The sequence below is a fragment of the Kogia breviceps genome, chromosome 18, assembly GCF_026419965.1.
Source record: "Kogia breviceps isolate mKogBre1 chromosome 18, mKogBre1 haplotype 1, whole genome shotgun sequence".
In the NCBI taxonomy this organism is placed as follows: Eukaryota; Metazoa; Chordata; class Mammalia; order Artiodactyla; family Physeteridae; genus Kogia; species Kogia breviceps.
The window spans coordinates 3,859,368-3,886,448 of record NC_081327.1 but is presented as its reverse complement, the minus strand read 5'-3'; the positions used below and the strand labels follow the sequence as shown (position 1 = coordinate 3,886,448).

Below are 27,081 nucleotides of genomic sequence, written 5' to 3'. Positions count from 1 at the left end.
ACTTCCCTGGTGGCGCAGTGGTTAAGAATTTGCCTCCAAATGCAGGGGATGTGGGTTTGAGCCCGGGTCAGGGGAACTAGATCCCACATGCCTGCCGCAACTAAACGTTGGTGGGCTGCAACGAAAACGTGGCACGACCAAATATGAATGAATGAATCACATTTTTAAAAAAAGAGAGAGAAAGTCTTGGTCAGTATTGGCCAGGAGGAAGAAATGTGCTTCTAGTCTTCTAGGTTCTTCTGGCTGATGTAAGAGTTAAATTGACATGAGACAGATTAACAGGAGAGTCCCAGGAAAACTGAGTAACTTGCTAAAATGCTCCACACTGTACTTTTTCTTTTTTTCTTTTTTTTTTTTTAGCGGTACGCGGGCCTCTCACTGTCGTGGCCTCTCCCGTTGCAGAGCACAGGCTCCGGACGCGCAGGCTCAGCGGCCACGGCTCACGGGCCCAGCCGCTCCGCGCGGCACGTGGGATCCTCCCGGACCGGGGCACGAACCCGCGTCCCCCGCATCGGCAGGCAGACTCTCCACCACTGCGCCACCAGGGAAGCCCTACACTCTTATCTTAAATGCCACCTTCAGCTAAAGACAAGAGAGGATGTTGGGGCTGGTGGTTTGGGACCTGAAAGGGGAGGAAGCCAATTCACCTGGAGCTGGAAAAGCAAATCCTTGGAAGACAAAGATTTGCTGGGCCGGGCAGGGACCATGGGACAAAGTGGACTCTGATCTCCAGGTCCTGCCGAGTTTCCCCCACTGTTAGCTCATGTTCTTTGCAGACATCTCTGGTCGTAGCTCTATTCTGGGAACAGACCCACCATTTAAATTCTTTAAGCAGTTAGGGGGAAGGTCAAATGTTCTTCCTGAGTCTTTTGGACCTTGATTATTTTCAGCTCCAAAAAAAACCTCATGCCAAAGAGACGCATATCAGGGTGGCCAGTTTTGCTCCCCTACAGGCCTCAGGGGAGGCTGACTGAAGTTTGGTCAAGGAGAGAGTCTCGATCAGTATGTATTCTTAAGGGAACTCCCTGGCGGTCCAGTGGTTAGGAATCCGAGCTTTCAATGCCGAGGGCCTAGGTTCAGTCCCTGGTCATAGAACTAAGATCCCACAAGCCTTGTGGTGAGGCCAAAAAAAAAAAAAAAAAAAATGTACCCTTGAAATGTGATCAAAAGGCACTGAAATGCTGAAATGTATGGTCTTCCTCCCCCAAACCCATGATTACAGTCGAATCATGAGGAAAACAAGAGACCAATCCCAACTGAAGCACACATTCTACAAAATACCTGACCAGAATGCCTCAAAACTGACCAGGTTGTCAAAAATACGGAAACTCTGAGAAACCCTCACAGCCAAGTGGAGCCCAAGAAAACATGACAACTGTACGTAGTATGATGTCCTGGATGGGATCCAGGAACGGAAAAAAGGACATTAGGTTAAAAAAAAGAGAGAGAGAATAAAACTAAGGAAATCTGAATAAAGTATGAACTGCAGCTAATAATAATAATATCGGTAACAATTGTAACAAATTTGCCATACTAATGTACTCATAATGTTTTGTTTGTTTTTTGCGGTACGCGGGCCTCTTACTTTTGTGGCCTCTCCCGTTGCAGAGCACAGGCTCCGGACGCGCAGGTTCAGCGGCCACGGCTCACGGGCCCAGCCGCTCCGCGGCACGTGGGATCCTCCCGGACCGGGACACGAACCCGCGTCCCCTGCATCGACAGGCGGACTCTCCACCACTGCACCACCAGGGACGCCCCGCATAATGTATTTTTAAATTTATTCTTTAAAATATTTTTATTTTATATTGGAGTATACTCCAATATAAAATAAAAATATTTTAAAGAATAAATTTGATTAACAATTAACAATTCAACAATTAAAGTTGATTAACAATGTTGTGTTAGTTTCAGGTATACAGGATTTTCAGCAGTTTCAGGTATTATGCATTTGCATGTATCTATTCTTTTTCAAATTCTTTTCCCATTGAGGCTATTACAGAGTATTGAGCAGAGTTCCCTGTGCTATAGAGTAGGTCCTTGTTGGACTAATAATGTATTAATGTCCAGGGGAAACTGGTCACAGGTATAATGGGCACTCTGTACTCTTTCCAGTTTTTCTGTAGATCTAAACTTGTTCTAAAATTAAAAGTGTCTTAAAAAAACCACGTTTATTTTAAAAAACTACTGCAAACATACAGACACCAAGTGGGGAAAGCAGTGGGGGGTTAGGGGGGAGGGGTAGGATGAACTGGGAGATTGGGACTGACATATATACACTAATATGTATAAAATAGATAACTCATAAGAACCTGCTGTATAAAAAAATAAATTAAATTAAATTTAAAAATTAAAAACAAAACAAAACTACGGTTCTGGCTTGGTAATTTCTTAGAAATCCGGAGAATGAGAGTATGTCCCATCCCCCTCAACTCGACACTCCAAGAGCTTTCATAGTAAATAGAATTAAGTTTGTTTGCCATTATTAACATATGTATGGCCTACTCTTTGTGTTCCGGTGATATTCAAAATACTCTCTGAAACAGCTGTCAAATTTCATTCTTTGCACTGAATGAGGGTGTGAATGTCTTTCCCGCTGAGGAGGGCGGAATCCTTGCCTCCAAGTCCCCGTTTCCCATTCAGATCCCCACTCCCACTCCCGCCTCCATTGCCCTTTACTTTTGCATCAATTTCCCCAGCTCTGGCCCCCTAGTCTTTCCGTTCGACCCCCAGGTGGCATTTGTAATTGAGGGACTAATGACCTTGACCTTGCTCTTGGGCCTGCCTTCCACAGGCCCAAGCCGGGTCTTAGCAAAGAATTCGACCAAATCATTTCCCCCACCCTTGATATATCTGATCAAGTTCCACATCCCTCTATTTCATGTCTAAGTCCTTGACCTGCCTTAACGAGAATCCTATGAGACTCATTAAGTCAAGAGTTCCACCTTTGGAACTGTTCTCAGTGATTTTCCATCCACTGAGCCCCTCTCTCTACGCTGGCTGCAAATCCCCGTTTCTCCTTTGTTATGATTGGAGATGAGCTCAGTCCGTCTCTCCTATTGAGAAAGTCTTCACCCTGAAGGAGTTCGCTGCAGGCCACCCCAAACTATGCAGCTCTGGCACACTGCCTATTCTGAGTGAAAGGCACCAGAATCCGCAAATACAGGAAAAACACTCTGACCTTCCTTCTTTTTCCTAAAAAGAGGAAGGGGAAATTCCCAGATGACAGATGCCATTCTTATTCAGAAGGAAGTCACATTCTTGTCATTAAGGATGAGAAGCTGAGCAAGAACCATGCAAATTTATTTAATACAAATTGTAAATGAGAGAGTTCTAGACACCTCTCTTATATAACCCAATGTAAAAGCAAGTAGGTTTTATCATATGATGTCTCTTATACGTGGAATCTTAAAAAAAAATGACACAAATGAACTTATTTACAAAACAAATAGACTCAGACATAGAAAATAAACAGGAGGAAAGGGGGGGGAGGGATGGATTGGGAGTTTGAGATTAGCAGACACAAACTACAATATATAAAATAGATAAACAACAAGTTCCTACTGTATAGCACAGGGAACTATATTTGATATTTTGTAATAAACCATAATGGAAAAGAATCTGAAAAAATATATAGATATTGGGTTGGCCCCAAAGTTCATTCGGTTAGTGAACACAGTGTTCAATAAAATTCTTGGTGAAAATGAAAAATGTGTCTTTTGTTTTCTTAAAACCGAACGAACTTTTGGGCCAACCCTATTATATATAATCACTTTGCTGTACACCTGAAAGTAACACAACATTGTAAATCAACTATACTTTCCAATTTTTTAAAAAAGTGATTATTGATTTTTTTTTTTAAAGCAAGTAAGTTTTACCATCTCCTTTCGTCTTGAGTCCTCGTGAAGGCTCCCGTGTCATGTAAAACTTGTATTAAATAAATTTGCATGGAGCTTGCTTCCACAGCATGGGTAATAAAATCGGAACACAGTGATACAGAGTAAATTAGCAAAGGCCTTGTGAATGGATGACTCACAACATTATGTTATGAAGCATTGTGTATTTTTGTAAATGTGTATGTTTTCCTCCTGCTAGCCAAACTTATGTCAATTTAACTCTCAGGAACTGCCAGCAAGAACCTTAAAAGCATAAAAGTTTGCTTCCCTTACAATCCCTATTGCAATTCCTTACTTTTTTTTTTCTTTCTCACATGGAACTTATTTTTTTTTAAGCCATCCATCAATAAAGTAGTGATTTGTAAGGCTGAATCGCTCTTTTGGATAAAAGGGAATAGAGATGGACAGTCTCTGACATAAAGACAGTGGTACCCAGATATAGAAACAATCCTCTTTCTTCAACCTTCCGAGGGATCTGTTGGATGGGAAAACTGAGGCTGGAGTAGTAAACAGGATGTGAGTGGCGTGATTTAAATATATATGTACTGAATGCTTTATATGTGTGTCCTCAGAGCCCCGGCAGACCCTGGAGCTTGACAGACACTCGGGAAAGTGTATTGAATAATTCAATTAGGTAAGTGGTTCCAAGATTTTACAAGGTGCCTTCGGACACTCAAAATTAAAACTCATGATTCTGCTTCCCCCTAAAGCTGAGGCACATCCATGTTTTCTCATCCATGTGAATCAACAGCACTTCCAAACACACATTTGCACACTCCTGACACTTGGAATCTCATCTTTCATACCTTCCTCTCTCTTATCTATCATGTACATTCCATCACCAATATTATTAAGAATCGCCATCCTGGACTTCCCTGGTGGCGCAGTGGTTAACAATCCGCCTGCCAATGCAGGGGACACAGGTTCGAGCCCTGGTCTGGGAAGATCCCACATGCCACAGAGCAGCTAAGCCCTTGGGCCACAACTACTGAGCCTGCACTCCAGAGCCCGCGAGCCACAGCTACTGAGCCCACGTGCCACAACTACTGAAGCCCACACACCTAGGGCCCATGCTCTGCAACAAGAGAAGCCACTGCAATGAGAAGCCCATGCACCGCAATGAAGAGTAGACCCCGCTGGCCACAACTAGAGAAAGCCTGTGTGCAGCAACGAAGACCCAATGCAGCCAAAAATAAATAAATAAATTCATTGTAAAAAAAAAAAAGGAATGGCCATCCTCGAAAAGCTTGAATGTAGATAGTAGGTCAGGCAAAAACCCCACAAACTCTCCCTTTGTAACTGGATTTCTTACCCACACAATGTACCGAACCCTGAAGGAAATACAAGATAATGAAGGAGAAAACCAGGACAGAACTCGCAAAGATGCCTGAGAAAATATTCCCAAAGAGGGCTGTGTCACTCCAAGCCCACTCCACCCCAGGCACTCTGCAACTGTGATCAAACTCTAAAATGCCTCCCAAAGGCTTCTGCTCCGTTCACAATGGGTGTTACTAAAAGTACTTTGCTTTTGTTTTTCTTTCTTTCCTTTTTTTAAAAAAATTCATCTTTTAAAAAACTAATTTATTTACTGATTTATTTTTGGCTGCGCTGGGTGTTTGTTGCTGAGCGCAGGCTTCCTCTAGTTGTGGCGAGCAAGGGTTACTCTCTTCCTTGCGGTGCGCGGGCTTCTCATGGCGGTGGCTTCTCTTGTTGCGGGGCACGGGCTCTAGGCGCGTGGGCTTGCTTAGCTGTGGCCCTGAGCCACCAGGGAAGGCCTGCTTTTGTTTATCAAATGTAAAATTATCATAACACAGATACACAGTCACAGGGATTCTCTCTTCTCCCAGACTTGATAATTTTTTTTTCACCTGACAGATTCATTTATTGTGTGAACCTCTGACTCATTTATTGTGTGAATGTCTGTGATGGACCAGGCACTGGTACACACAGCCCTGAACGACACCGAAAATGTCGTCCCCTCACCAAGCTTGCATTCTAGTTGTGGAGACAGGTGATAAAGAAATAAGCAAATGAGCTTATAATGTCAGCTCGCTGTACATATTAAGTATAAAGACACAGCTTGGAGGTGAATATCATGAATTGCTATTTTAGAAAATCTGGTTGGAGGAAGGGTCCATGAGGAGGCATGATGTGATCCACAGTCTTGCATGAAATCAGGGAAGTAAGCAATTAAATAGCTGGAAAATTCTGGAGAAGTAGACCCACTGCATCATCGCAACACTCACGATCTTGCTCTATGTCTTTTCCATAGCCTGTGATGTTCTAACATAACTGCTTACTTTATTGGTTTATTACGTTCATTGTCAACTCTCTTTGCTGTTTAGAATGTAAACTCCACTTGGGTCAGGATTTTCTTTCCTTTTTAGATACCATTGTATCCCCAGCACTTATGACTGCGGATTTAGGACTAAGAACAGCACATCTTAGGTGCTCAAGGTACATTAAATGATGCCTATTAAGTCTCAGAGGTGTCAGACACACACGTAAGCAAAGCAGGCACCCAAGAGAAGCATTTAATCTAGTCTGGAAACAGTCCTCCTTCCATCCCCCCACTTTTTCTCCTTAACCTCATCACAAAGCAGTAACTTTAGATTAAATGGGAGGAATCCTTTTAATAAATAGGATTATCACCCATTCACCTCCAGGCTGTAGATCAGTGTTGAGGAAAGAATGCTGTATGTAAAAGGCTTTTAAAAACTGTTGAGGATCTTAAAACAAACAAACAAAAAACCACCCCTATTCTGATTGGTATGGAGACCAGACCGGTAAAGCTAAGAATTGGGTGGGGAAGGTGGAGAGTCCAGGTGATTGTAATGACAAGGAGGTCTAGTGATTTGCAGATGAAGACCTTTCAATTCAGCAGGAAGAATTTCTGATTTAGTCCCAACCTCCCCTGGCCACCTCCGGCTATCAAATCTCAGGTCTTAAGTCTTTGGAATTTCTGAATCCAAAAAAATTAAAAAAATTTTTTTTAAAAAGCAGCTCATGAAAGAGGAAATATATTAATGTGAGAATTAATGTTAATAGTTAACAAATCAATTATACATCAATAAAGCTGGGAAAAAATTGGAAAAAGCACCTAATAAAGTTTCAAACTTGAGGTTTTCTTAGCATATTCAATTACCAAAATTGCAAAGGCTATTGGACCAAGCAAGTATGTAATTGTTAACTCAGAGGAATAAAAGTCATCTTACAACTGTCTCACCACAAATGTTAGGAATCACTGGGGAAATATCCAATGGGGTCTACTGTAAAATTTAATTTACATTAAATTTACTTAAAAATCAACTTTGAATGTAAGTCTTTGTTTACTGTTCCTTAAATTCAATTGCATTAAAAGAGTTTTTCCCCCTGAAAAACAAATGCTCCCTGCACCTTTACTAATGTGCCAGTTCCGGGGCTGGTTTGGGGGTGGGGGACCAGGTGAATAAGACAAACCATCGTCCCCAGGGAGCTGAGCTCAAAAGACAAATGATTGAACTGGTAGGTTAGTTATTAGACTAACATTAATGCTAAGCTCAGGAAACATGAAAGACACGTAGGGGTCAGCCCGGAATGTGCTCCATGAGGGTGAAGGGCTGGAAGAGAAAGCTGCCCGGGGCAGCTTTTGTGTGGCAAACACACAAAACAAGGTGATAGGTGGGAGCTTGCTGGGGGTGTATGAGAGGTCCAGGTGGGATGGGAGAAGAGTGGACAGGTTACATGTGGGCTCAGCAGATGCCAGGTCAGAAGTAGTTCTTGGGCAAATCACTTCATTTCAGTACTTCCAAATGCAGAGAATAGTTGGAGGGTTAACATGGATTTGTAGAAGACATCAGAAACAAATGTCTCCACTCCTATCAAAGTTGCTCTCGGAAATGCTCATTTTAGGGAATTCCCTGGCGTTCTGGTGGTTAGGACTGGGCGCTTTCACCACCTTGGGCCCGGGTTTAATCCCTGGTCGGGGAACTAAGATCCTGTAAGCCAAGGTGCGTGGCCAAAAAAAAAAAAAAACACCTCATTGCAAAAGAAAATGTAAAAGAGAAAAAAACAAAAAAGGAAAGTTAAAAAATGCTCATTCTAACACACCACTGTAAATCAACTATACTCCAATGAAAAATTTTTTAAATAAAAAACCAAAAAATTTAAATAATAAAAATGCTCATTCTAGCACTATTAATAAATTAGCCTAAATTTATAAAAATTGAAAATGTCTAAAATGAGGGGATTAATGAAATTATGGGAAAAGCATACTCTGTACTGCCATTCAAGCGTTAAAGCACATTTATATATTTTTCTACTGTTTTAGTTATATATTTTCTGTAGTTCATCCAACCATCCTTAGCAAGTTCCATGGACTTGTTACTCCTTGTCCAAGATTTGTTACAGGGAGAATAATAATAAGACCTCGAAAATATGCATCCGTTTAGTAAATGTGTGCACATTTTTAAAAGTTACCGAAAACACTTTGAGAAATTTTATTCTAATATTCATGGTTGCTAAAACCTATTTTAAATAGTTTTGAATAGGCTATTGGATTTAAAAAACACAGAAGTGATCCCCACAATGTTTATATGAATATGGAGAGATTCAGATGAAATAATATGAAGAGCAATTAGATGTGTGCTTGTTTGTTTATTTCTGTCCATCACCCTACTTCTCCGTAGATCATAGTTTCGCAGCTTCAGCGCTATTCACATTTTGCGCGGGGACAATTCTGTATTGTGAGGGGCTGTACACTTGCAGGATGTTTGCCATGATCCCAGGTATTACCCACTGTAGGCTGGCTGTACTTCACTCCTCACCCCAGTTGTGACAACCAAAAATGTCTCCAGACATTCCCAAATCTCCCCTGGGGAGGAAAAAATTCACCCTCAGTTGAAAACCACTGTTCTAGACTATAAAATCCGTGGTCTTAGTCACCTCAATCACCCCGGAAAACTAGCAAAGGGCCTGGTGTATTTTATTTGCTCAGTAAATACGACAAATCGATATTATACGTAAACTGTTGTTGAATGAATAACTGAGTCCCCAGGAAGTAAAATGACATTCTTCGGGATACTTCTATCCTTCCCCCCCCCCCCCAGTTTGTTTACACCAATAGTTTGTTCTGGTGCTATAAACAATAAAGGAGTCAACAGTTTAAAAAAAAAAAAAAAAAAAGAGAGGGTGGGTCTGACCCCTTAGGAGGCTGGGTGGGTGTGGGTGGAGACCAGTGGAGGGGAGTGGTCTTTCGCTCAAAGTCTGGGTCGTTGGCTTATATAAGAGCCCCCGAGCGCCCAGCTCGCATAATCTGAAGAGGAAAGCAGCGTGACTCAGCGTCGTGTAAGTTTCTGTAAGTTTACGCCTGCACTTTATTTCACTTTTACTTTTCCATTCTCTTCTCCTCTCTCCAGGAAACCATTTTCTTTAGTTTTGTATCCTTTGAGGACTTGCCTTCCCTTCTGTATTCTTAAGTTCGATTGGGATACTCGTCCCTGCTCTCACCCTGAGTTCCCTGTTATCTCCACCTTGAACTCTATGTGTGCTCTTCTCTCCTTCGGCCTTTGGGTCCAGAAGCTATATGTGTGGGCGTAGTGTGTGCTCTATGACTTGGGATATATATCCACATTGGGAAGCTTCGGTCTTCACGCAAAGCGGGCCAATTTAAGGCAGGTTCTGAACGTCTCGTCTTTTGCTACCTGGGGTTTGGGGGTGTATTCGGTGGGTTAAGTGACAACGGTTGGCTAACAGGTTCAAAATGGAGCCACTTAAGGTAAACCCATCTCACCAACCCGAAATTCTGTGGCATGGGCTGAAGGCTCATGAATTGGATTTTGACTCGTATTAATTATGTGCGGAGGGAATGCCAAGAGCTTGATTTCCATGGTCAGATTTCCTTAACCTTGCTTTGCATTTTCCAGATTTGGGGATTAAGGTGTGGGGTTCATCTTGGTCCTTTGCAGGAGTTCCCTGTCTGGTAAGGCCTTCGGCTGGTGGTAATGTCTCTTATGGAACTTCTCAGCCTGTGGTACTCAAACTGTGGGGGCACTTTCTGTTCTCTAAAGGGAAGTGCCGCCATCTTTTGAGTGTTACCGATTGAGAAAGTTGCGTCCGGGACGTGCCCGGGGGTCCAGTGGTGAAGACGTCCCCTTCCCCCGTAGGGGACGTGGCTTCGACCCCCGGTTGGGAGATAGGGTCCCGCATGCCATGCGGCGGGACTAAAGGTAGCCTCCATCTGACATAGTGCGGTGGTCCTTGACAAGCCTTCTGACCTCCTGGACTGGGTTCATTGGGCTGAGCAGACTTCAGGCCACCTCTGGCCAAAGGTTTTTGGGATCGCTCGGCTCAAGACCCGTCTGTCCTGTTCTGGGCAGACTGTCTTCTGGAAACTCCTGTCTGAAGGCTATCTATTAACTGCTGGGATTCTGGTATCCGCTGGGAAATTGGTGTCTTACAGTACAGTGAATGCCTTGTTACTCTTACAGGTGCCCACGTCAATTTAGGTAACACTTCAGGAACGGTCACCCCGCCGCCATGTGCATGCCAAGTGGCGGAGGGAGAATAAAAATTAGTGGCGAAATACCAATACCACCTAGAAACATGAACATTCTCCAAGTAGTGGTGTGCCAGGTAATAGTTACTATGCTTTTAACATCATCAAGACCAGTGACCTTTCAGGCATGTTCAAAGTCTAGGCGCTTTTTTTTTTGGCGGTACGCGGGCCTCTCACCGCTGTGGCCTCTTCTGTTGCGGAGCACAGGCTCCGGACGCGCAGGCGCAGCGGCCACGGCTCACGGGCCCAGCCGCTCCGCGGCACGTGGTATCCTCCCGGACCGGGGCTCGAACCCGCGTCCCCTGCATCGGCAGGCGGACTCTCAACCACCGCGCCGCCAGGGAAGCCCTGGGGGGTTTCTAGAACCAAGGTTCATAGTGTCAAGAGATTCTTCCGGTGTTTTCTCCAGGAACAAGTTGCAACAACTCAGACCGTGATGCTCAAAATGGGGGTACTTGCCGTTTTATACGATTGGAAAGTGCTCCCATTTCGAGCGTCCCTGTTTGGGAAATGCATCTTAGACACGATTTTTAGAAGATGGCCGCTCTCATCTGCCGATGCTGGCCTTTCAGCTGCAACATCTCCAGCCTCCAGCCAACCTGCTCACCTCCGACTGGCCCCCGACCTGAATTGGCTCCGGCCAGTCCATCCTGTTACTGAAGGCAGTGGTTTTTGTATACTGACAGACTCCCTCGGTCTGTCTCAAGTCTGAAGTCAAGGGGAGGTTCTGTCAGCAGACAAAGACCTCTGTTCAGTCCTGAACGGTGGGGCGGGCTTGTTCCTAGCCTTCGTGCTCCTGAGGGTGTAGTCCTACTCCTTCGATTGTCTAGCTGGTGAATATATATTGTGCTGTGTCCAACGCATCGCAGCCTTAAAGCTGCCCATCTTTAAGTGTCTGAACAAATGGCTAGCAAGCTCTTGGTGAAATTTAAATGTTAGTAAAATTATATACCCACATTTTTGTGTGCATTTGCCTGTTTTTTTCCAGTAATTCCAAATACCCCAGTTTTGCAGGTTTAGGGGGTCCTGGGGGGGTGGAGTGGGAGGGCTCCCACTGGTGTGTCTCGGGAACACTTTACTTGCCCCTTTAAGCAGCAAGAGGAAAAGCTTGTTTCCCTTAGGATTTCAGTACTTTTTAATCAGAATTAGCCGAGAAGAGGGTTTGGGGCTTAGTAAAAGGCCTATAGGGAATTATTCCTGGTTAGGCCTTCACTGTAGGGCGTGGTTTCAATCCATGGGTGGGAAATTAATCCCGCAGGCCTTGAGGTGCGGCAAGAAAAGGCCTAGACTTCCCCGCCTTTATGGGGGACACCTGCCATATTCATATCCCTATGCTTTTTTCCAGATTTTGGTTTAATACGACAAAATATCCTTCAGAATATTTAAGGAATTTGTAGCTTTCTGATCGGGCCTACACAGGTTGGCATTAGAAAGCTGTAAGTTGGAGCTTCCCCGGTGGCGCAGTGGTTGAGAGTCCGCCTGCCGATGCCCGGGACGCGGGGTTCGCGCCCCGGTCCGGGAAGATCCCACGTGCCGCGGAGCGGCTGGGCCCGTGAGCCGTGGCCGCTGCGCCTGCGCGTCCGGAGCCTGTGCTCCGCAAAGGGAGAGGCCACGACCGCGAGAGGCCTGGGAGGCCCGCGTACAGCAGAAAGTTGTAAAGTAGTTCTAGGAGCGTCTCAAACACCGGCTTAGCCAAAAAGTTGTAACAGTAAGGCCCAAACTTTGCCCGACCCAATATTGAGTTAATTGTATCAAATACAAATTAAATTACTCAGAAGTTAAAGTGCCTGAACTAGGGTCTTGGGATCAATGGACTAGCGGTCTGCCAAGACCCTTAAAACTATAGGTAAATATGAAAAGTCCTGCGTCCGGAGGACTGTCCTTAGATTTGGGGTATGCAGCTTCATGTGTTGCTTTGTAATTGGATAATTCTGAAACCCTTGAAATATAGTTGATAGAATTACACGTGTACAAAAATAAGTGATTCATAATTTATATAGCTTATACTCCATTTATAGTGAAATTTCCAGCTATTAGAATTGGGACAAAAAAAAGAATTGGGACATCCCATCTCTTGACGGGCTGTTTCCCAGTAGCCCTCCCCAAACCATTCCAGCTACTGGACCTTGAGTGACCATTAATTAAACTCAAGTCCTGGGAGTTCTGTGTTGCTAGTTGTATACTATCAACAAAAAACCAGAAAACCCATACCTTCACGTCAAGGCGTACTCAACGTTCACACCCACAGATTTCTTATGACACAGCCTAGGGATTGGGTTAAAGTGGGACAAGTTACTCTTAGTTCAGTCAGCCTTAAAAGTCTGGTCGTGATCAAACGGCTTGTGAGAAGAGCTGTTTCAGAAGCTTTTTTTTTTTTTTTCTTCTTCCCTGCGGTTCGCGGGCCTCACCGTTGTGGCGTCTCCCGTTGCGGAGCACAGGCTCCGGACGCACAGGCTCAGCGGCCATGGCTCACGGGCCCAGCCGCTCCGCGGCATGTGGGATCTTCCCGGACCGGGACACGAACCCGCGTCCCCTGCATCGGCAGGCGGATTCTCAACCACTGCGCCACCAGGGAAGCCCAGGATTTAATACTTTAAGGGTTTAATTATAGGGTCCAGCAGTTGAATGAGTATTTCGAGGGGCAGTTGTGAGTAGCCAGCACATTTACTGATGTCCACAGGAATGTCTTCAGAGTCTGGGTTTTTGAACCTCCCATAGGTTACAAAGTCACTAAGTCTTACGTGCAAATTTCCTCTGCTTCCTAGTAAATTCCGGTCTTTCTTTCCAGAAGTCCTCAGCATGGCATGCTCATGGCATCCTGGTGAAGTTTGCCAATGATCATTGGCATAGTCTGAAGTTTTCCTAGCTCAAGTCCCCAGTAGTGAAATTGTGGCTGATTTCATGTTTTCATCCAAAACCTGGTGTAGGTCATTGGCCAGCCTGCAGGTGTCCAACCATAGTGCCGTTAGCTCCAGTCAGAACCATGGTGCAAACCAAGATTGCAAGGGTCGTTGGCGTGACAGTCATTCTAAGATACACCATCCTCCCAAACTGCCTAAAATCCTCACTGCACCAATCGTCTCTGAGAATAAGGCTTCTCAACTTCGGCACAGTTGACACGGAAGCTAAGTACTGTTGTTGCAGGAAGGGGGACCCCTTCCAGGGTCCGAGAGTGGGCTCATGTCCAACGCTCGGCGATGAGTTGTCCCGGGAGACACGTGCTGACAAAGCAAAAGACTTGGGAAGGGGCTCCCAAGCAGAGAGCAGCAGGGTGAGGGAACCCAGGAGAACTGCTCTGCCACGTGGCTTGCAGTCTCAGGGTTTATGGTAATGAGGTCAGTTTCCGGGTTGTCTCTGGCCAATCATCTTGCTTGGCCCATAGTCTGACTCGGTTTATGGTAATGAGGTCAGCTTCCGGGTTGTCTCTGGCCAATCATCTTGCTTGGCCCATAGTCTGACTCAGGGTTTATGGTAATGAGGTCAGTTTCCGGGTTGTCTCTGGCCAATCATCTTGCTTGGCCCATAGTCTGACTCAGGGTTTATGGTAATGAGGTCAGTTTCCGGGTTGTCTCTGGCCAATCATCTTGCTTGGTCCAGAGTCTGACTCAGGGTCCTCCCTGGTGATGCGTGCATCTCTCAGCCAAGATGGATTCATTGAGAAGGACTCTGGAAGGCTGGTCATCTCCTCCCTCTTTTGGCCCCTCCCGAATTCTCCTGCTTAGTTTACCATGTTTCTTACCGGGACTTCCTGTTGTGAGAAAACACAGGGAAGCAGGCCTGACCAAGGCGCGGGGGTGGGGGCTTCCGTCAACAGTTCTCTAACGCTTTGCTATGGGAGGCTGTCTTGTGTATTATAGGATGTTTAGCAGGACCGCTGGCCTCTACCCACAAGATGCCAGTAGCTCCCCAATCCCTGTATCCTCTGACACTGCCAGGTATTCTGCAGGGGAGGTGGCGAGACAGCAGTGGAGGTTGGAGAGGCAACATCACCGTCAGTTGAGAGTTTCTGCTCCAGAATCATTTGGGCCCTGCCCTAAATTCTCTCCAAAGCACCATCTAACTCCCAAAACTAAAATTTCAAGCTCTGTCCCACGGTGATTACATAGACTCCAAGCAGCAAGGATTATCCTGCAGAGGAGTCTGTCTCTTGAGGAAGTAAAGAACTGGCTCATTGTTGATTCTCGGGTTCTGGGATGATCCTCCTCTGTCCTGACTTCAAGAAAAGAATTCCCTGGTGGCGCAGTGGTTGAAAGTCCGCCTGCCAATGCAGGGGACACGGGTTCGTGACCCGGTCAGGGAAGATCCCACATGCCGCGGAGCGGCTGCGCCCGTGAGCCGTGGCCGCTGAGACTGTGCGTCCGGAGCCTGTGCTCCGCAACGGGAGAGGCCACAACAGTGAGAGGCCCGAGTACCGCGCAAAAAAAAAAAAAAAAAAAAAAGTATATATATGTCAATCCTAATCTCCCAATTCATCCACCCGCCCCCCCGCACCTTTCCCCCTTGGTATCCATACGTTTGTTGTCTATGTCTGTGTCTTTATTTCTGCCTTCTAAGTAAGATCATCTATACCAATTTTTTTCAGATTCCACATATATGCATTAATATACGAAATCTGTTTTTCTCTTTCTGACTTACTTCACTCTGTATGATAGTCTCTAGATCCATCCACGTCTCTACAAATGACCCAATTTCATTCCTTTTTATGGCTGAGTAATATTCCATTGTATATATGTACCACATCTTCTTTATCCATTCCTCTGTTGATGGACATTTAGGTTGCTTCCATGTCCTGGCTATTGTGTGTTGTATTTTAGATTCCACATATAAGTGACATCATATGGTATTTGTCTTTCTCTTTCTGACTTACTTTGCTTAGTATGATCATCTCTAGGTCCATCCATGTTGCTGCAAATGCCTGCCCTCAATCTTAAAAGTAATGTTTCCAAATACACAACTTGTTTGAAAAATGGCCAAAGGCTTGAATAGACATTTCTCCAAAGACATAGAAATGGCCACAAACACACAAAAAGGTGCGCAACATTACTAACCACTAGGAAAATGCAAATCAAAAACACAGTGAGATATCACCTCGTACCCATTGGGATGGCTATTATCCAAAAAAGAGAAAATAACAAGTGTTGAGGAGGACGTGGAGAAATTGGAAACTCATGCACCATTGGTGGGAATGTAAAATGATTTGGCCACTATGGAAAACGATGGTGGTTCCTCAGAAACTTAAAAATAACCATATGATCTGTCAATTCCACTTCTGGTTATATATCTAAAAGAATTGAAAGCAAGGGCTCAAAGAAAGATTTGTACACTAATGTTCACAGCATTATTCAAAAGGGCCAAAAGGTGGCAGCAACCCAAGTGTCCATTAATGGATGAATGAATGGACAAACAAAAGGTATTATACGCACACATATATATACAAAATGGAATATGAGTCAGCCTTAAGAAGGAAGGAAATTCTGACACGTGCTACAACATGGATGAACCTTGAAAATACCATGCTAAGTGAAATGAGCCAGTCACAAAAAAAGACAACTACTTTGTGATTCTACTTATATGAGGTCCCTAGAGCAATCAGATGCAGAGACAGAGGGTAGAACTCACCACAAGATCCGCAGCCTACAGACCGGGTGCCACAAACCTTGACACGAGAGCCTGAGACCTGAATCCTCCAGGGCATTTCCTGTCAGGTCCAGCTCCACCCGACGTCGACTCGTGCTGAGCACAGAGGCAATCTCCTGGCAAGCTCCCACCTCCAGCTGACACGCCCTCAACCTTGGGAGGAAAGGGATGTTGAAGAGGGCGCCATCTTGCTTTTCTATATCCTGATGGCTCCTGCCCTGGTGCATTTAATCACCTAACGTGCATCTACAGTTCTTGCTAAAGTTAGAGATAAACCGGACTTAAGACATTTCCAGCAAGGAGAATCCTCTCTAATAAGACAAACAGGTGAGTAATTATAATCCAATGTAGGTGGTGCCATGGAGGTAGTATACATAGCACGATAATTCAGAGCAGAGTCTCTAGGGCTCAACCACCTGTGTTTGCATCCATCCACACCCCCTAACCCTGTGACCTCAAGTGAGTTGGGTTTCTTTAGCTGCTCTGTGTGGCTTGTGGGATCTTAGTTCCCTGACCAGGGACCGAACCCAGGCCCTCAGCAGTGAGAGTGCAGAGTCCTAACCACTGGACCACCATGGAATTCTCTCAAGTGAGTTTTGATCAGCTATCAGTTTTCTGTTACACGTGCTGCCCTGTCTCAGGTTCACTGACTCTAAAATAAGGATGATAACAGTGCCTGCCTCAGAGGGTTTTTGTGAGGATTATGTAATTTGTCACAGAGAGAGGGTATAGAACAAGCCTGACACATGGTCAGTGCACCAAACAAACGAGCTGTTTGTTAAAAACCATCCTGGTGGGGGGACTACATAACCCAGCTTTGACAAATGGTGCACAGTGAGGGGAGGCTCTCTGGGAGAATTGGAACTTGTTCTCCAAGGCTAAGTCGAAGTTCATTTGGAGGAATAGGATAGGGGGGGTTGAGAGATAATAGAAATAATATGTTTTGGTCTCTGCTCTGGTCCCTGGCACAGAGCTGCTAAATCCCTGATTTCCTAAGTGAGTAAAAAAACAAACAAACAAAAAACTGGGAGAATCTTTTGTTTTACTGAGTTGACTCTGGGTGGCATCCTGGATGGGGCATGGTCACCAGGAAGTCCAAGCCATGATCAAAAGTGTGGAATTTTGAGCCCTGCCCCCCCCCCCCCGGCAACCCTTCTCCAAAGAGTGGAGAAGGGTGGAAATGGAGTTACTATACTATTTAATCGTGCCTATGTGAGGAAGCCTCCATAAAAATCCCACTAGCACAGGGTTCAGAGAGCTCCCGGGTGGGCAAACACATCCATGGACTAAGAGGGAGATGGACCCAAACTCGGCAGAGACTGAAACTCCCAAACTTGGGACCTTCCCCAGACCTATGTATCTGTATCTTTTATCACACCCTTTAATAAACAAGTAAATGTAGGTGCTTTCCCTGACATCTGTGAGCCGCTCTAGCAAATTAATAGAACCCAGGGGGGCGGGTTGTGGGAATCTTTGATCTACAGCTGATGGGTCAGTAGCACAGGTGACAACCTGGATTTGCTATTGGCGTCTGAAGTGGGGAGGCTGGGCGGGGGGGGGGGGGGGGGGAAGTCTCCAGGGACTGAGCCCTTAACCTTGGGATCTGCCGCTATCTCCAGGTAGGTCCTGTTAGAATTGAGTTTAACTGCAGGACACCCAACTGATGTCACAGAGTTCTTTGGTGAGGGGAAAACCCCACACCCAGAAGTGTCAGAAGTGGAGTGTTCTTATGAGTAGTAACAAAGACACACAGGTGGGAAACTGGGTGGGTTTACTAAGACAGCAGCATTGCAGAAAGAGGGAATTGCACAGCTAAAGGATCTTTGCGCGGGGAGCTCTGGGGTTCTGACTACTCAGTATGCAGTCAATAAATAGGGTGTAGGTTCTGGGTGGGCAGGGGGCTCCAGGAACTCCTCACCATGTGGAAATGGGTGGGGTCAGAAGAGGCCAGAAAGGTTCTCCAAAGTGCGAAGGGTCGAAGGCATGGGTCTCAGGTCACAGGTCTAAAGGCAGCCCTAAGTCAAGGTAGGGGTTTGGGGGTCAGTATTGGGGGAGATACTTCATTCCCCGGGGGACAAGAAGCTAGTCCCAGGAGATCATGAGAATTAAGGACGTGTTCCAGGGGAGGGAGACTCACTGCACCATCTGTAGCCTGCACGTGGGATGCCGGAGCCCCTCACAAAACAGATTCTTGCCTGGCAGCCCAAGACCCTCGCCGCTCAGATCCATTCTTCGTAGATGCTTATTGGCTATCAGAGCAGTGGTAAGGTCCAGGCAGGCAGAGCTGGAAACCCGGCACCTCTTCAACCTGGGATGGAAAGGAGCAGAAAAGAGCCAGGTGACTTCCTTTGTCGTTGTTTTGTAAAACCTGTCCCTGTCCTTTCTCTCCCCTCTTTTTTTGATCTATACCTATATTCCCCCCTTTTCTAAAATCAAAGAAAGGAGATTAGTGGTTGCCAGGGGCTGAGGGGAGGGAAATCAAAGGAGTGACTGCGAATGGGTGTGGTGTTTCTTTTGGGTGTGGTGCAAAGGATCTGGAATTAGGTAGTGGCGATGTTTACACCATCTGGCGAATATACTAAAAAAAAAAAAAAAAAAAATCACTGAGTTGTCTGGTGTGTGAACTGTATGTAGCTCAATAAAAAAATAAAAGAAACAAGAATAATATAACATTTTGGCACTTTGCGATCAAGGAAATGCTTTCACAGAGGTTGCCGTTATGAGAGGAATTCAAGACCCCTCGCGTTCACTTTTCCTTTTTAACTGAAGTATAGTTGATTGAGAATGTTGTGTTAATTTCTGGTGTACAGCAGAGCGATTCAGTTATAGATAGATGATGGATATATTATAGATAGATACATAGATATATAGATAGATGATGGATAGATATAGGTATAGAAATAGATGTAGATTTTTTCAGATTCTTTTCTTTTATAGGTTATTACAGAATATTGTGTATAGTTCCCTGTGCTCTACAGTAGGTCCTTGTTGGTTATCTATTTTGTAAATAGTGGTGTGTATATGTCAGTCCTAAACTCCTCATTTATCCCTCTCCTCCATTCACTCTTCTCCACTTCTTTTCTCCATCACTACAGAAGGTAATGAAGTTAAAATGAGGTCATTAGGCAGGACCCTAGTCCAATATGACTGGTGTCCTTAATAAGAAGAGGAAATGTGGACACAGACACACACAGACGAAAGACCATGTGAGGACACAGTGAGAAGGTGGCTGTTTGCAAGCCAAGAAGAGAGACCTCAGAAGAAATCAACCCTGCTGACACCTTGATCTCGGACTCCCAGCCTCCAGAACTGTGAGAAAATAAAAGTCCATTATTTAAGTCACCCAGCGTGTGGTACTTTGCTAAGGGAGCCCAAGCAAACTAACACATGATCCTACGTTCTTTCTTTTTTTTTTTTTGCGGTACGCGGGCTTCTCACTGTCGTGGCCTCTCCCGTTGCGGAGCACAGGCTCCGGACGCGCAGGCGCAGCGGCCACGGCTCACGGGCCCAGCCGCTCCGCGGCACGTGGGATCTTCCCGGACCGGGGCGCGAACCCACGTCCCCTGCATCGGCAGGCGGACCCTCAACCACTGCGCCACCAGGGAAGCCCTTAGTAAATCCTTCCTGTTTATCAATTTTAAATATGATAATAGCGTGTCTCTGTGACACCCAAAAGCCTAAATTGTCCCTCCCTCCCTTTCCCCTTTGGTAACCATATGTTATCTTCTATGTTTGTGACTCTGTTTCGGTTTTCTGTATAGATTCGTTTGCATTAGTTTTAGACCACACATTTATGTGATATCATATAATGTTTGACTTTCCCTGTCTGCCTTACTTCACATACTATAAAAATCTCTACGTCCATCCATGTGGCTGCAAATGGCAATATTTTATTTCTTTTTTACGACTGAGGAAAAGTCCATTGTACGTACATACCTCACCATCCGTATCTATTCATCTGTATCTGTATCGGTGAAGAACACAGTTTAGTGGCTTCCACGCCTTTATAGCCACGCCTTCTTGAACCCCAGTAGTCATATGCCCTCAGCGACAACATGCATCCCGACTGTGGAAATGCAATAGTTGCAAACAAAAAGTGCGTGTACCAGAACTTCCCACGCAGGTAGCTTTAGGGGAAATTCTGCTGGTCAAAGTGAGTACTGAAGCATCCTCGGACCAGTGCCAGCCCTCCTGGTAACTCTCTAATGACCCACACGTGAATGTAGTCAAGAGACTTGATGAAAACACGAGGGAATCTAGGCCTCAGCTTTTCCCTGTGAGCATATGGAGGCTGCAGTTGCCTAGTTAACAGAACCTGCAAATCAGAAAGAATTGTACATATTTGCCCAGCAAACGATTAGGGCAAGAGAAATTGTTTTTCCTTTGGAAAAACTGTAGACCACAGGGGCCTGTATTCAATACCTTGCGATAACCTTATAATGAAAAGGAATCAAAGATGAAAGAATATAGAGGCGTATATATTCGCATGTAAAAGTGAAGTAACCTGCTGACACCTGTAACTATCACCATATTATACAGCAACTACACTTCATTTAACAAAGCAAGAACACGGGGCAACCCTCGGTTAGGTTCCCTTCGTCCTGCTGCAAGGCTGGCTGTGCCCGCTCCTGTGGTGTCGGAGCGCCCTCTCGTGGTGACACGAATCCCCTGCAGTCTCGGGCCGGTCCTGGTTTGGCGCCCTGAGACAGAGGTCAGAGGTCCCTCCATAAAGCTCAAAAATTCGGCCACGTTTCACAGTCGCCTTGGAAAATAATTCAAATTGGATTACCACCATCCGAGGAAGCTCCAGATTAAAAGAAAATTCTCTTGCCCTTATCGACTGCTGGTCTATCAAGATAAAATTGTTTCTGCTTTGCAGGTTCTGTTAACTAGGTAACTTCAGCCTCCACATGCTCACAGGGAAAAGCTGAGGCCTAGATTCCCTCGCGTTTTCATCAACTCTCTTGACTACATTCACGTGTGGCTCATTAGAGAGTTACCAGGAGGGCTAGCGCTGGCCCCAAGAGTAAGTACGAACTTTGTCCAGCAGAACTTCTCCTAAAACTAACGGCATGGTCGAGTTACTCTACACGCACATTTTCCTCACACGTCAGCATTTCTAAAGTTGGGATGCATCTTGTTACTGAAGGTATCTTAGTACTGGGGTTCAAGAAGGCGTGGCCATAAAGGCAGGGAAGCAACAGAAATGTCTCCGTAGAGGAATGAATGGATAAAGGAGGTGTGGTATATATGTACAATGGAATATTCCTCAGTCATAGAAAAGAATGAAACATTGCCATTTGCAGCGACGTGCATGGACCAAGACATTCTCATACTACATAAAGACAGTCAGACAGAAAAAGACAAATAATATATGATATCACCTACTGTGGACTCTAAAAAGACAGTACAAATGAACGTATATCCAAAAGAGAAAAAGCCTCCCAGATACAGAACATGAATTTATGGTACAAAAGGGGAAGGAGGCAGGGATAAATTAGTAATTTGGGATTCGTGGATAAACACTCATATATAAAACAGATAAACAGCACGGATTTCCTGGAGAGCCCAGGGAAATGGTTCCTATCTTGTAACAACCTGTACTGGAAAAGAATGTAGACAGTTGAATCACTTTGCTGTAAACCAGAAGCTCACATAATGTTGTAAATCAACTACACTTCAATTAAAAAACAACTATTACGGGAACCACCTGGTTCGCTTCCCTTCCTCGGGGTGCAAGGCTGACTGTGTCCGCGCCTGTGGTGTCGGCGCGCCCTCTCGTGGTGAAACGAATCCCCTGCAGGCTGGGGCCAGTCCTGGCCCGGAGCTCTGAGACAGAGGTCAGAGGTCCCTCTGTACAGCTCAAAATAGGGCCACTTTTCACAGTCCCCTTGGAACGTAATTCAACATTGGATTGCCACCATCCGAGGAAGCTCCAAAGGAAAAACGATTTCTCTTGCCCTAATCGATTGCTGGGGAAATATGTACAATTCTTCCTGATTTGCAGGTTCTATTAACTAGGTAACTTCAGCCTCCATATGCTCCTGGGAAAAGCTGAGGGCTAGATTCCCTCGTGTTTTCATCAACTCTCTTGACTACATTCAATTCACGTGTGGGGAATGAGAGAGTTACCAGGAGGGCTGGCACTGGTCCGAGGATGCTTCAGTACTCACTTTGACCAGCAGAATTTCCCCTAAAGCTAACTGCGTGGGAAGTTCTGGTACACGCACTTTTTGTTTGCAACTATTGCATTTCCACAGTCGGGATGCATGTTGTCGCTGAGGGCATATGACTACTGGGGTTCAAGAAGGAGTGGCCATAAAGGCGTAGAAGCCACTAAACTGTGTTCTTCGCAGATACAGATACAGATGAATAGATACGGATGGGGAGGCATATACGTACAATGGACTTTTCCTCAGTCGTGAAAAAGAAATAAAATATTGCCATTTGCAGCCACATGGATGGACCTAGAGATTTTTATAGTATGTGAAGTAAGGCAGACAGGGAAAGTCAAACATCATATGATATCACATAAATGTGTGGTCTAAAAATATATAAAATAGATAAAAAAGAAGGATTTACTGTAGAGCACAGGGGCCTGTATTCAATACCTTGTGACAACCTTATAATGAAAAGGAATCAAAAATGAAAGAATATAGAGGCGTATATATTCGCATGTAAAAGTGAAGTAAGCTGCTGACACCTGTAACTATCACCATATTTTACAGCAACTACACTTCATTTAACAAAGCAAGAACACGGGGCAACCCTCGGTTAGGTTCCCTTCGTCCTGCTGCAAGGCTGGCTGTGCCCGCTCCTGTGGTGTCGGAGCGCCCTCTCGTGGTGACACGAATCCCCTGCAGTCTCGGGCCGGTCCTGGTTTGGCGCCCTGAGACAGAGGTCAGAGGTCCCTCCATAAAGCTCAAAAATACGGCCACTTTTCACAGTCGCCTTGGAAAATAATTCAAATTGGATTACCACCATCCGAGGAAGCTCCAAATTAAAAGAAAATTCTCTTGCCCTTATCGACTGCTGGTCTATCAAGATAAAATTCTTTCTGCTTTGCAGGTTCTGTTAACTAGGTAACTTCAGCCTCCACATGCTCACAGGGAAAAGCTGAGGCCTAGATTCCCTCGCGTTTTCATCAAGTCTCTTGACTACATTCACGTGTGGGTCATTAGAGAGTTACCAGGAGGGCTAGCACTGGCCCCAAGAGTAAGTACGAACTTTGTCCAGCAGAACTTCTGCTAAAACTAACGGGATGGTCGAGTTACTCTACACGCACATTTTCCTCACACGTCAGCATTTCTAAAATTGGGATGCATCTTGTTACTGCAGGTATCTTAGTACTGGGGTTCAAGAAGGCGTGGCCATAAAGGCAGGGAAGCAACTGACAGATAAACAGCACGGATTTCCTGGATAGCCCAGGGAAATGTTCCCTATCTTGTAACAACCTGTACTGGAAGAGAATGTAGACAGTTGAATCACTTTGCTGTAAACCAGAAGCTCACATAATGTTGTAAATCAACTACAGTTCAATTAAAAAACAACTATTACGGGAACCACTTGGTTGGCTTCCCTTCCTCAGGGTGCAAGGCTGACTGTGTCCGCGCCTGTGGTGTCGGAGCGCCCTCTCGTGGTGAAACTGATCCCCTGCAGGCTGGGGCCAGTCCTGGCCCGGAGCTCTGAGACAGAGGTCAGAGGTCCCTCTGTACAGCTCAAAATAGGGCCACTTTTCACAGTCCCCTTGGAAAGTAATTCAACATTGGATTGCCACCATCCGAGGAAGCTCCAAAGGAAAAACAATTTCTCTTGCCCTAATCGATTGCTGGGCAAATATGTACAATTCTTTCTGATTTGCAGGTTCTGTTAACTAGGCAACTGCAGCCTCCATATGCTGCTAGGGAAAAGCTGACTCCTAGATTCCCTCGTGTTTTCATCAACTCTCTTGACTACATTCAATTCACGTGTGGGGAATGAGAGAGTCACCAGGAGGGCTGTCACTGGTCCGAGGACGCTTCAGTACTCACTTTGACCAGCAGAATTTCTCCTAAAGCTAACTGCGTGGGAAGTTCTGGTACACGCACTTTTTGTTTGCAACTGTTGCATTTCCACAGTCGGGATGCATGTTGTCGCTGAGGGCATATGACTACTGGGGTTCAAGAAGGAGTGGCCATAAAGGCGTGGAAGCCACTAAATTGTTGTTCACAGATACAGATACAGATGAATAGATACGGATGGGGAGGCATATACGTACAATGGACTTTTCCTCAGTCGTAAAAAAGAATAAAATATTGCCATTTGCAGCCACATGGATGGACCTAGAGATTTTTATAGTATGTGAAGTAAGGCAGACAGGGAAAGTCAAACATTATATGATATCACATAAATGTGTGGTCTAAAAATATATAAAATAGATAAATAAGAAGGATTTACTGTAGAGCACAGGGGCCTGTATTCAATACCTTGTGATAACCTTATAATGAAAAGGAATCAAAGGTGAAAGAATATAGATGTGTATATATACGCATGTGAAAGTGAAGTAACCTGCTGACACCTGTAACTATCACCATATTATACAGCAACTACACTTCATTTAACAAAGCAAGAACACGGGGCAACCCTCGGTTAGGTTCCCTTCGTCCTGCTGCAAGGCTGGCTGTGCCCGCTCCTGTTGTGTCGGAGCGCCCTCTCGTGGTGACACGAATCCCCTGCAGTCTCGGGCCGGTCCTGGTTTGGCGCCCTGAGACAGAGGTCAGAGGTCCCTCCATAAAGGTCAAAAATACGGCCGCTTTTCACAGTCGCCTTGGAAAATAATTCAAAATTGGATTACCACCATCCGAGGAAGCTCCAACTTAAAAGAAAATTCTCTTGCCCTTATCGACTGCTGGTCTATTAAGATAAAATTCTTTCTGCTTTGCAGGTTCTGTTAACTAGGTAACTTCAGCCTCCACATGCTCACAGGGAAAAGCTGAGGTCTAGATTCCCTCGCGTTTTCATCAACTCTCTTGACTACATTCACGTGTGGGTCATTAGAGAGTTACCAGGAGGGCTAGCGCTGGCCCCAAGAGTAGGTACGAACTTTGTCCAGCAGAACTTCTGCTAAAACTAACGGGATGGTCGAGTTACTCTACACGCACATTTTCCTCACACGTCAGCATTTCTAGAATTGGGATGCATCTTGTTACTGCAGGTATCTTAGTACTGGGGTTCAAGAAGGCGTGGCCATAAAGGCAGGGAAGCAACTGAAATGTCTTCGTAGAGGAATGAATGGATAAAGGAGGTGTGGTATATGTATACAATGGAATATTCCTCAGTCATAGAAAAGAGTGAAACATTCCATTTGCAGCAACGTGCATGGACCAAGACATTCTCATACTACATAAAGACAGTCAGACAGAAAAAGACAAATAATATATGATATCACCTACTGTGGACTCTAAAAACAGTACAAATGAACGTATATCCAAAAGAGAAAAAGCCTCCCAGATACAGAACATGAATTTATGGTACAAAAGGGGAAGGAGGGAGGGATAAATTAGTAATTTGGGATTAGTGGATAAACACTCATATATAAACCAGATAAACAGCACGGATTTCCTGGAGAGCCCAGGGAAATGTTTCCTATCTTGTAACAACCTGTACTGGAAAAGAATGTAGACAGTTGAATCACTTTGCTGTACACCAGAAGCTCACATAATGTTGTAAATGAACTACACTTCAATTAAAAAACAACTATTATGGGAACCACTTGCTTCGCTTCCCTTCCTCAGGGTGCAAGGCTGACTGTGTCCGCGCCTGTGGTGTCGGCGCGCCCTCTCGTGGTGAAACTGATCCCCTGCAGGCTGGGGCCAGTCCTGGCCCGGAGCTCTGAGACAGAGGTCAGAGGTCCCTCTGTAAAGCTCAAAATAGGGCCACTTTTCACAGTCCCCTTGGAAAGTAATTCAACATTGGATTGCCATCATCCGAGGAAGCTCCAAAGGAAAAACGATTTCTCTTGCCCTAATCGATTGCTGGGCAAATATGTACAATTCTTTCTGATTTGCAGGTTCTGTTAACTAGGCAACTTCAGCCTCCATATGCTCCTGGGAAAAGCTGAGGCCTAGATTCCCTCGTGTTTTCATCAACTCTCTTGACTACATTCACGTGTGGGTCATTAGAGAGTTACCAGGAGGGCTGGCACTGGTCCGAGGATGCTTCAGTACTCACTTTGACCAGCAGAATTTCTCCTAAAGCTAACTGCGTGGCAAGTTCTGGTACACGCACTTTTTGTTTGCAACTATTGCATTTCCACAGTCGGGATGCATGTTGTCGCTGAGGGCATATGACTACTGGGGTTCAAGAAGGAGTGGCCATAAAGGCGTGGAAGCCACTAAACTGTGTTCTTCACAGATACAGATACAGATGAATAGATACGGATGGTGAGGCATATACGTACAATGGACTTTTCCTCAGTCGTGAAAAAGAAATAAAATATTGCCATTTGCAGCCACATGGATGGACCTAGAGATTTTTATAGTATGTGAAGTAAGGCAGACAGGGAAAGTCAAACATTATATGATATCACATAAATGTGTGGTCTAAAAATATATAAAATAGATAAATAAGAAGGATTTACTGTAGAGCACAGGCGCCTGTATTCAATACCTTGGGACAACCTTATAATGAAAAGGAATCAAAGGTGAAAGAATATAGAGGCGTATATATTCGCATGTAAAAGTGAAGTAACCTGCTGACACCTGTAACTATCACCATATTTTACAGCAACTACACTTCATTTAACAAAGCAAGAACACGGGGCAACCCTCGGTTAGGTTCCCTTCGTCCTGCTGCAAGGCTGGCTGTGCCCGCTCCTGTTGTGTCGGAGCGCCCTCTCGTGGTGACACGAATCCCCTGCAGTCTCGGGCCGGTCCTGGTTTGGCGCCCTGAGACAGAGGTCATAGGTCCCTCCATAAAGCTCAAAAATTCGGCCACGTTTCACAGTCCCCTTGGAAAATAATTCAAATTGGATTACCA

At 45.1% G+C, this 27,081-nt stretch overlaps 1 protein-coding gene across 1 annotated transcript in view; it reads right to left on the bottom strand.

The window, feature by feature from the left end:
* The window catches only part of NLRP12 (NLR family pyrin domain containing 12), a 61,092-nt gene that overhangs the window by 10,112 nt on the left and 23,899 nt on the right, over positions 1 to 27,081 (bottom strand). Inside the window, exons 4-5 of the mRNA XM_067019603.1 lie at positions 18,203 to 18,373; positions 16,048 to 16,218 (exon numbers count right to left, since the gene is read on the bottom strand). Coding sequence (XP_066875704.1) covers positions 16,048 to 16,218; positions 18,203 to 18,373 — 342 coding nt within the window. The remainder of the gene's footprint in view (positions 1 to 16,047; positions 16,219 to 18,202; positions 18,374 to 27,081) is intronic.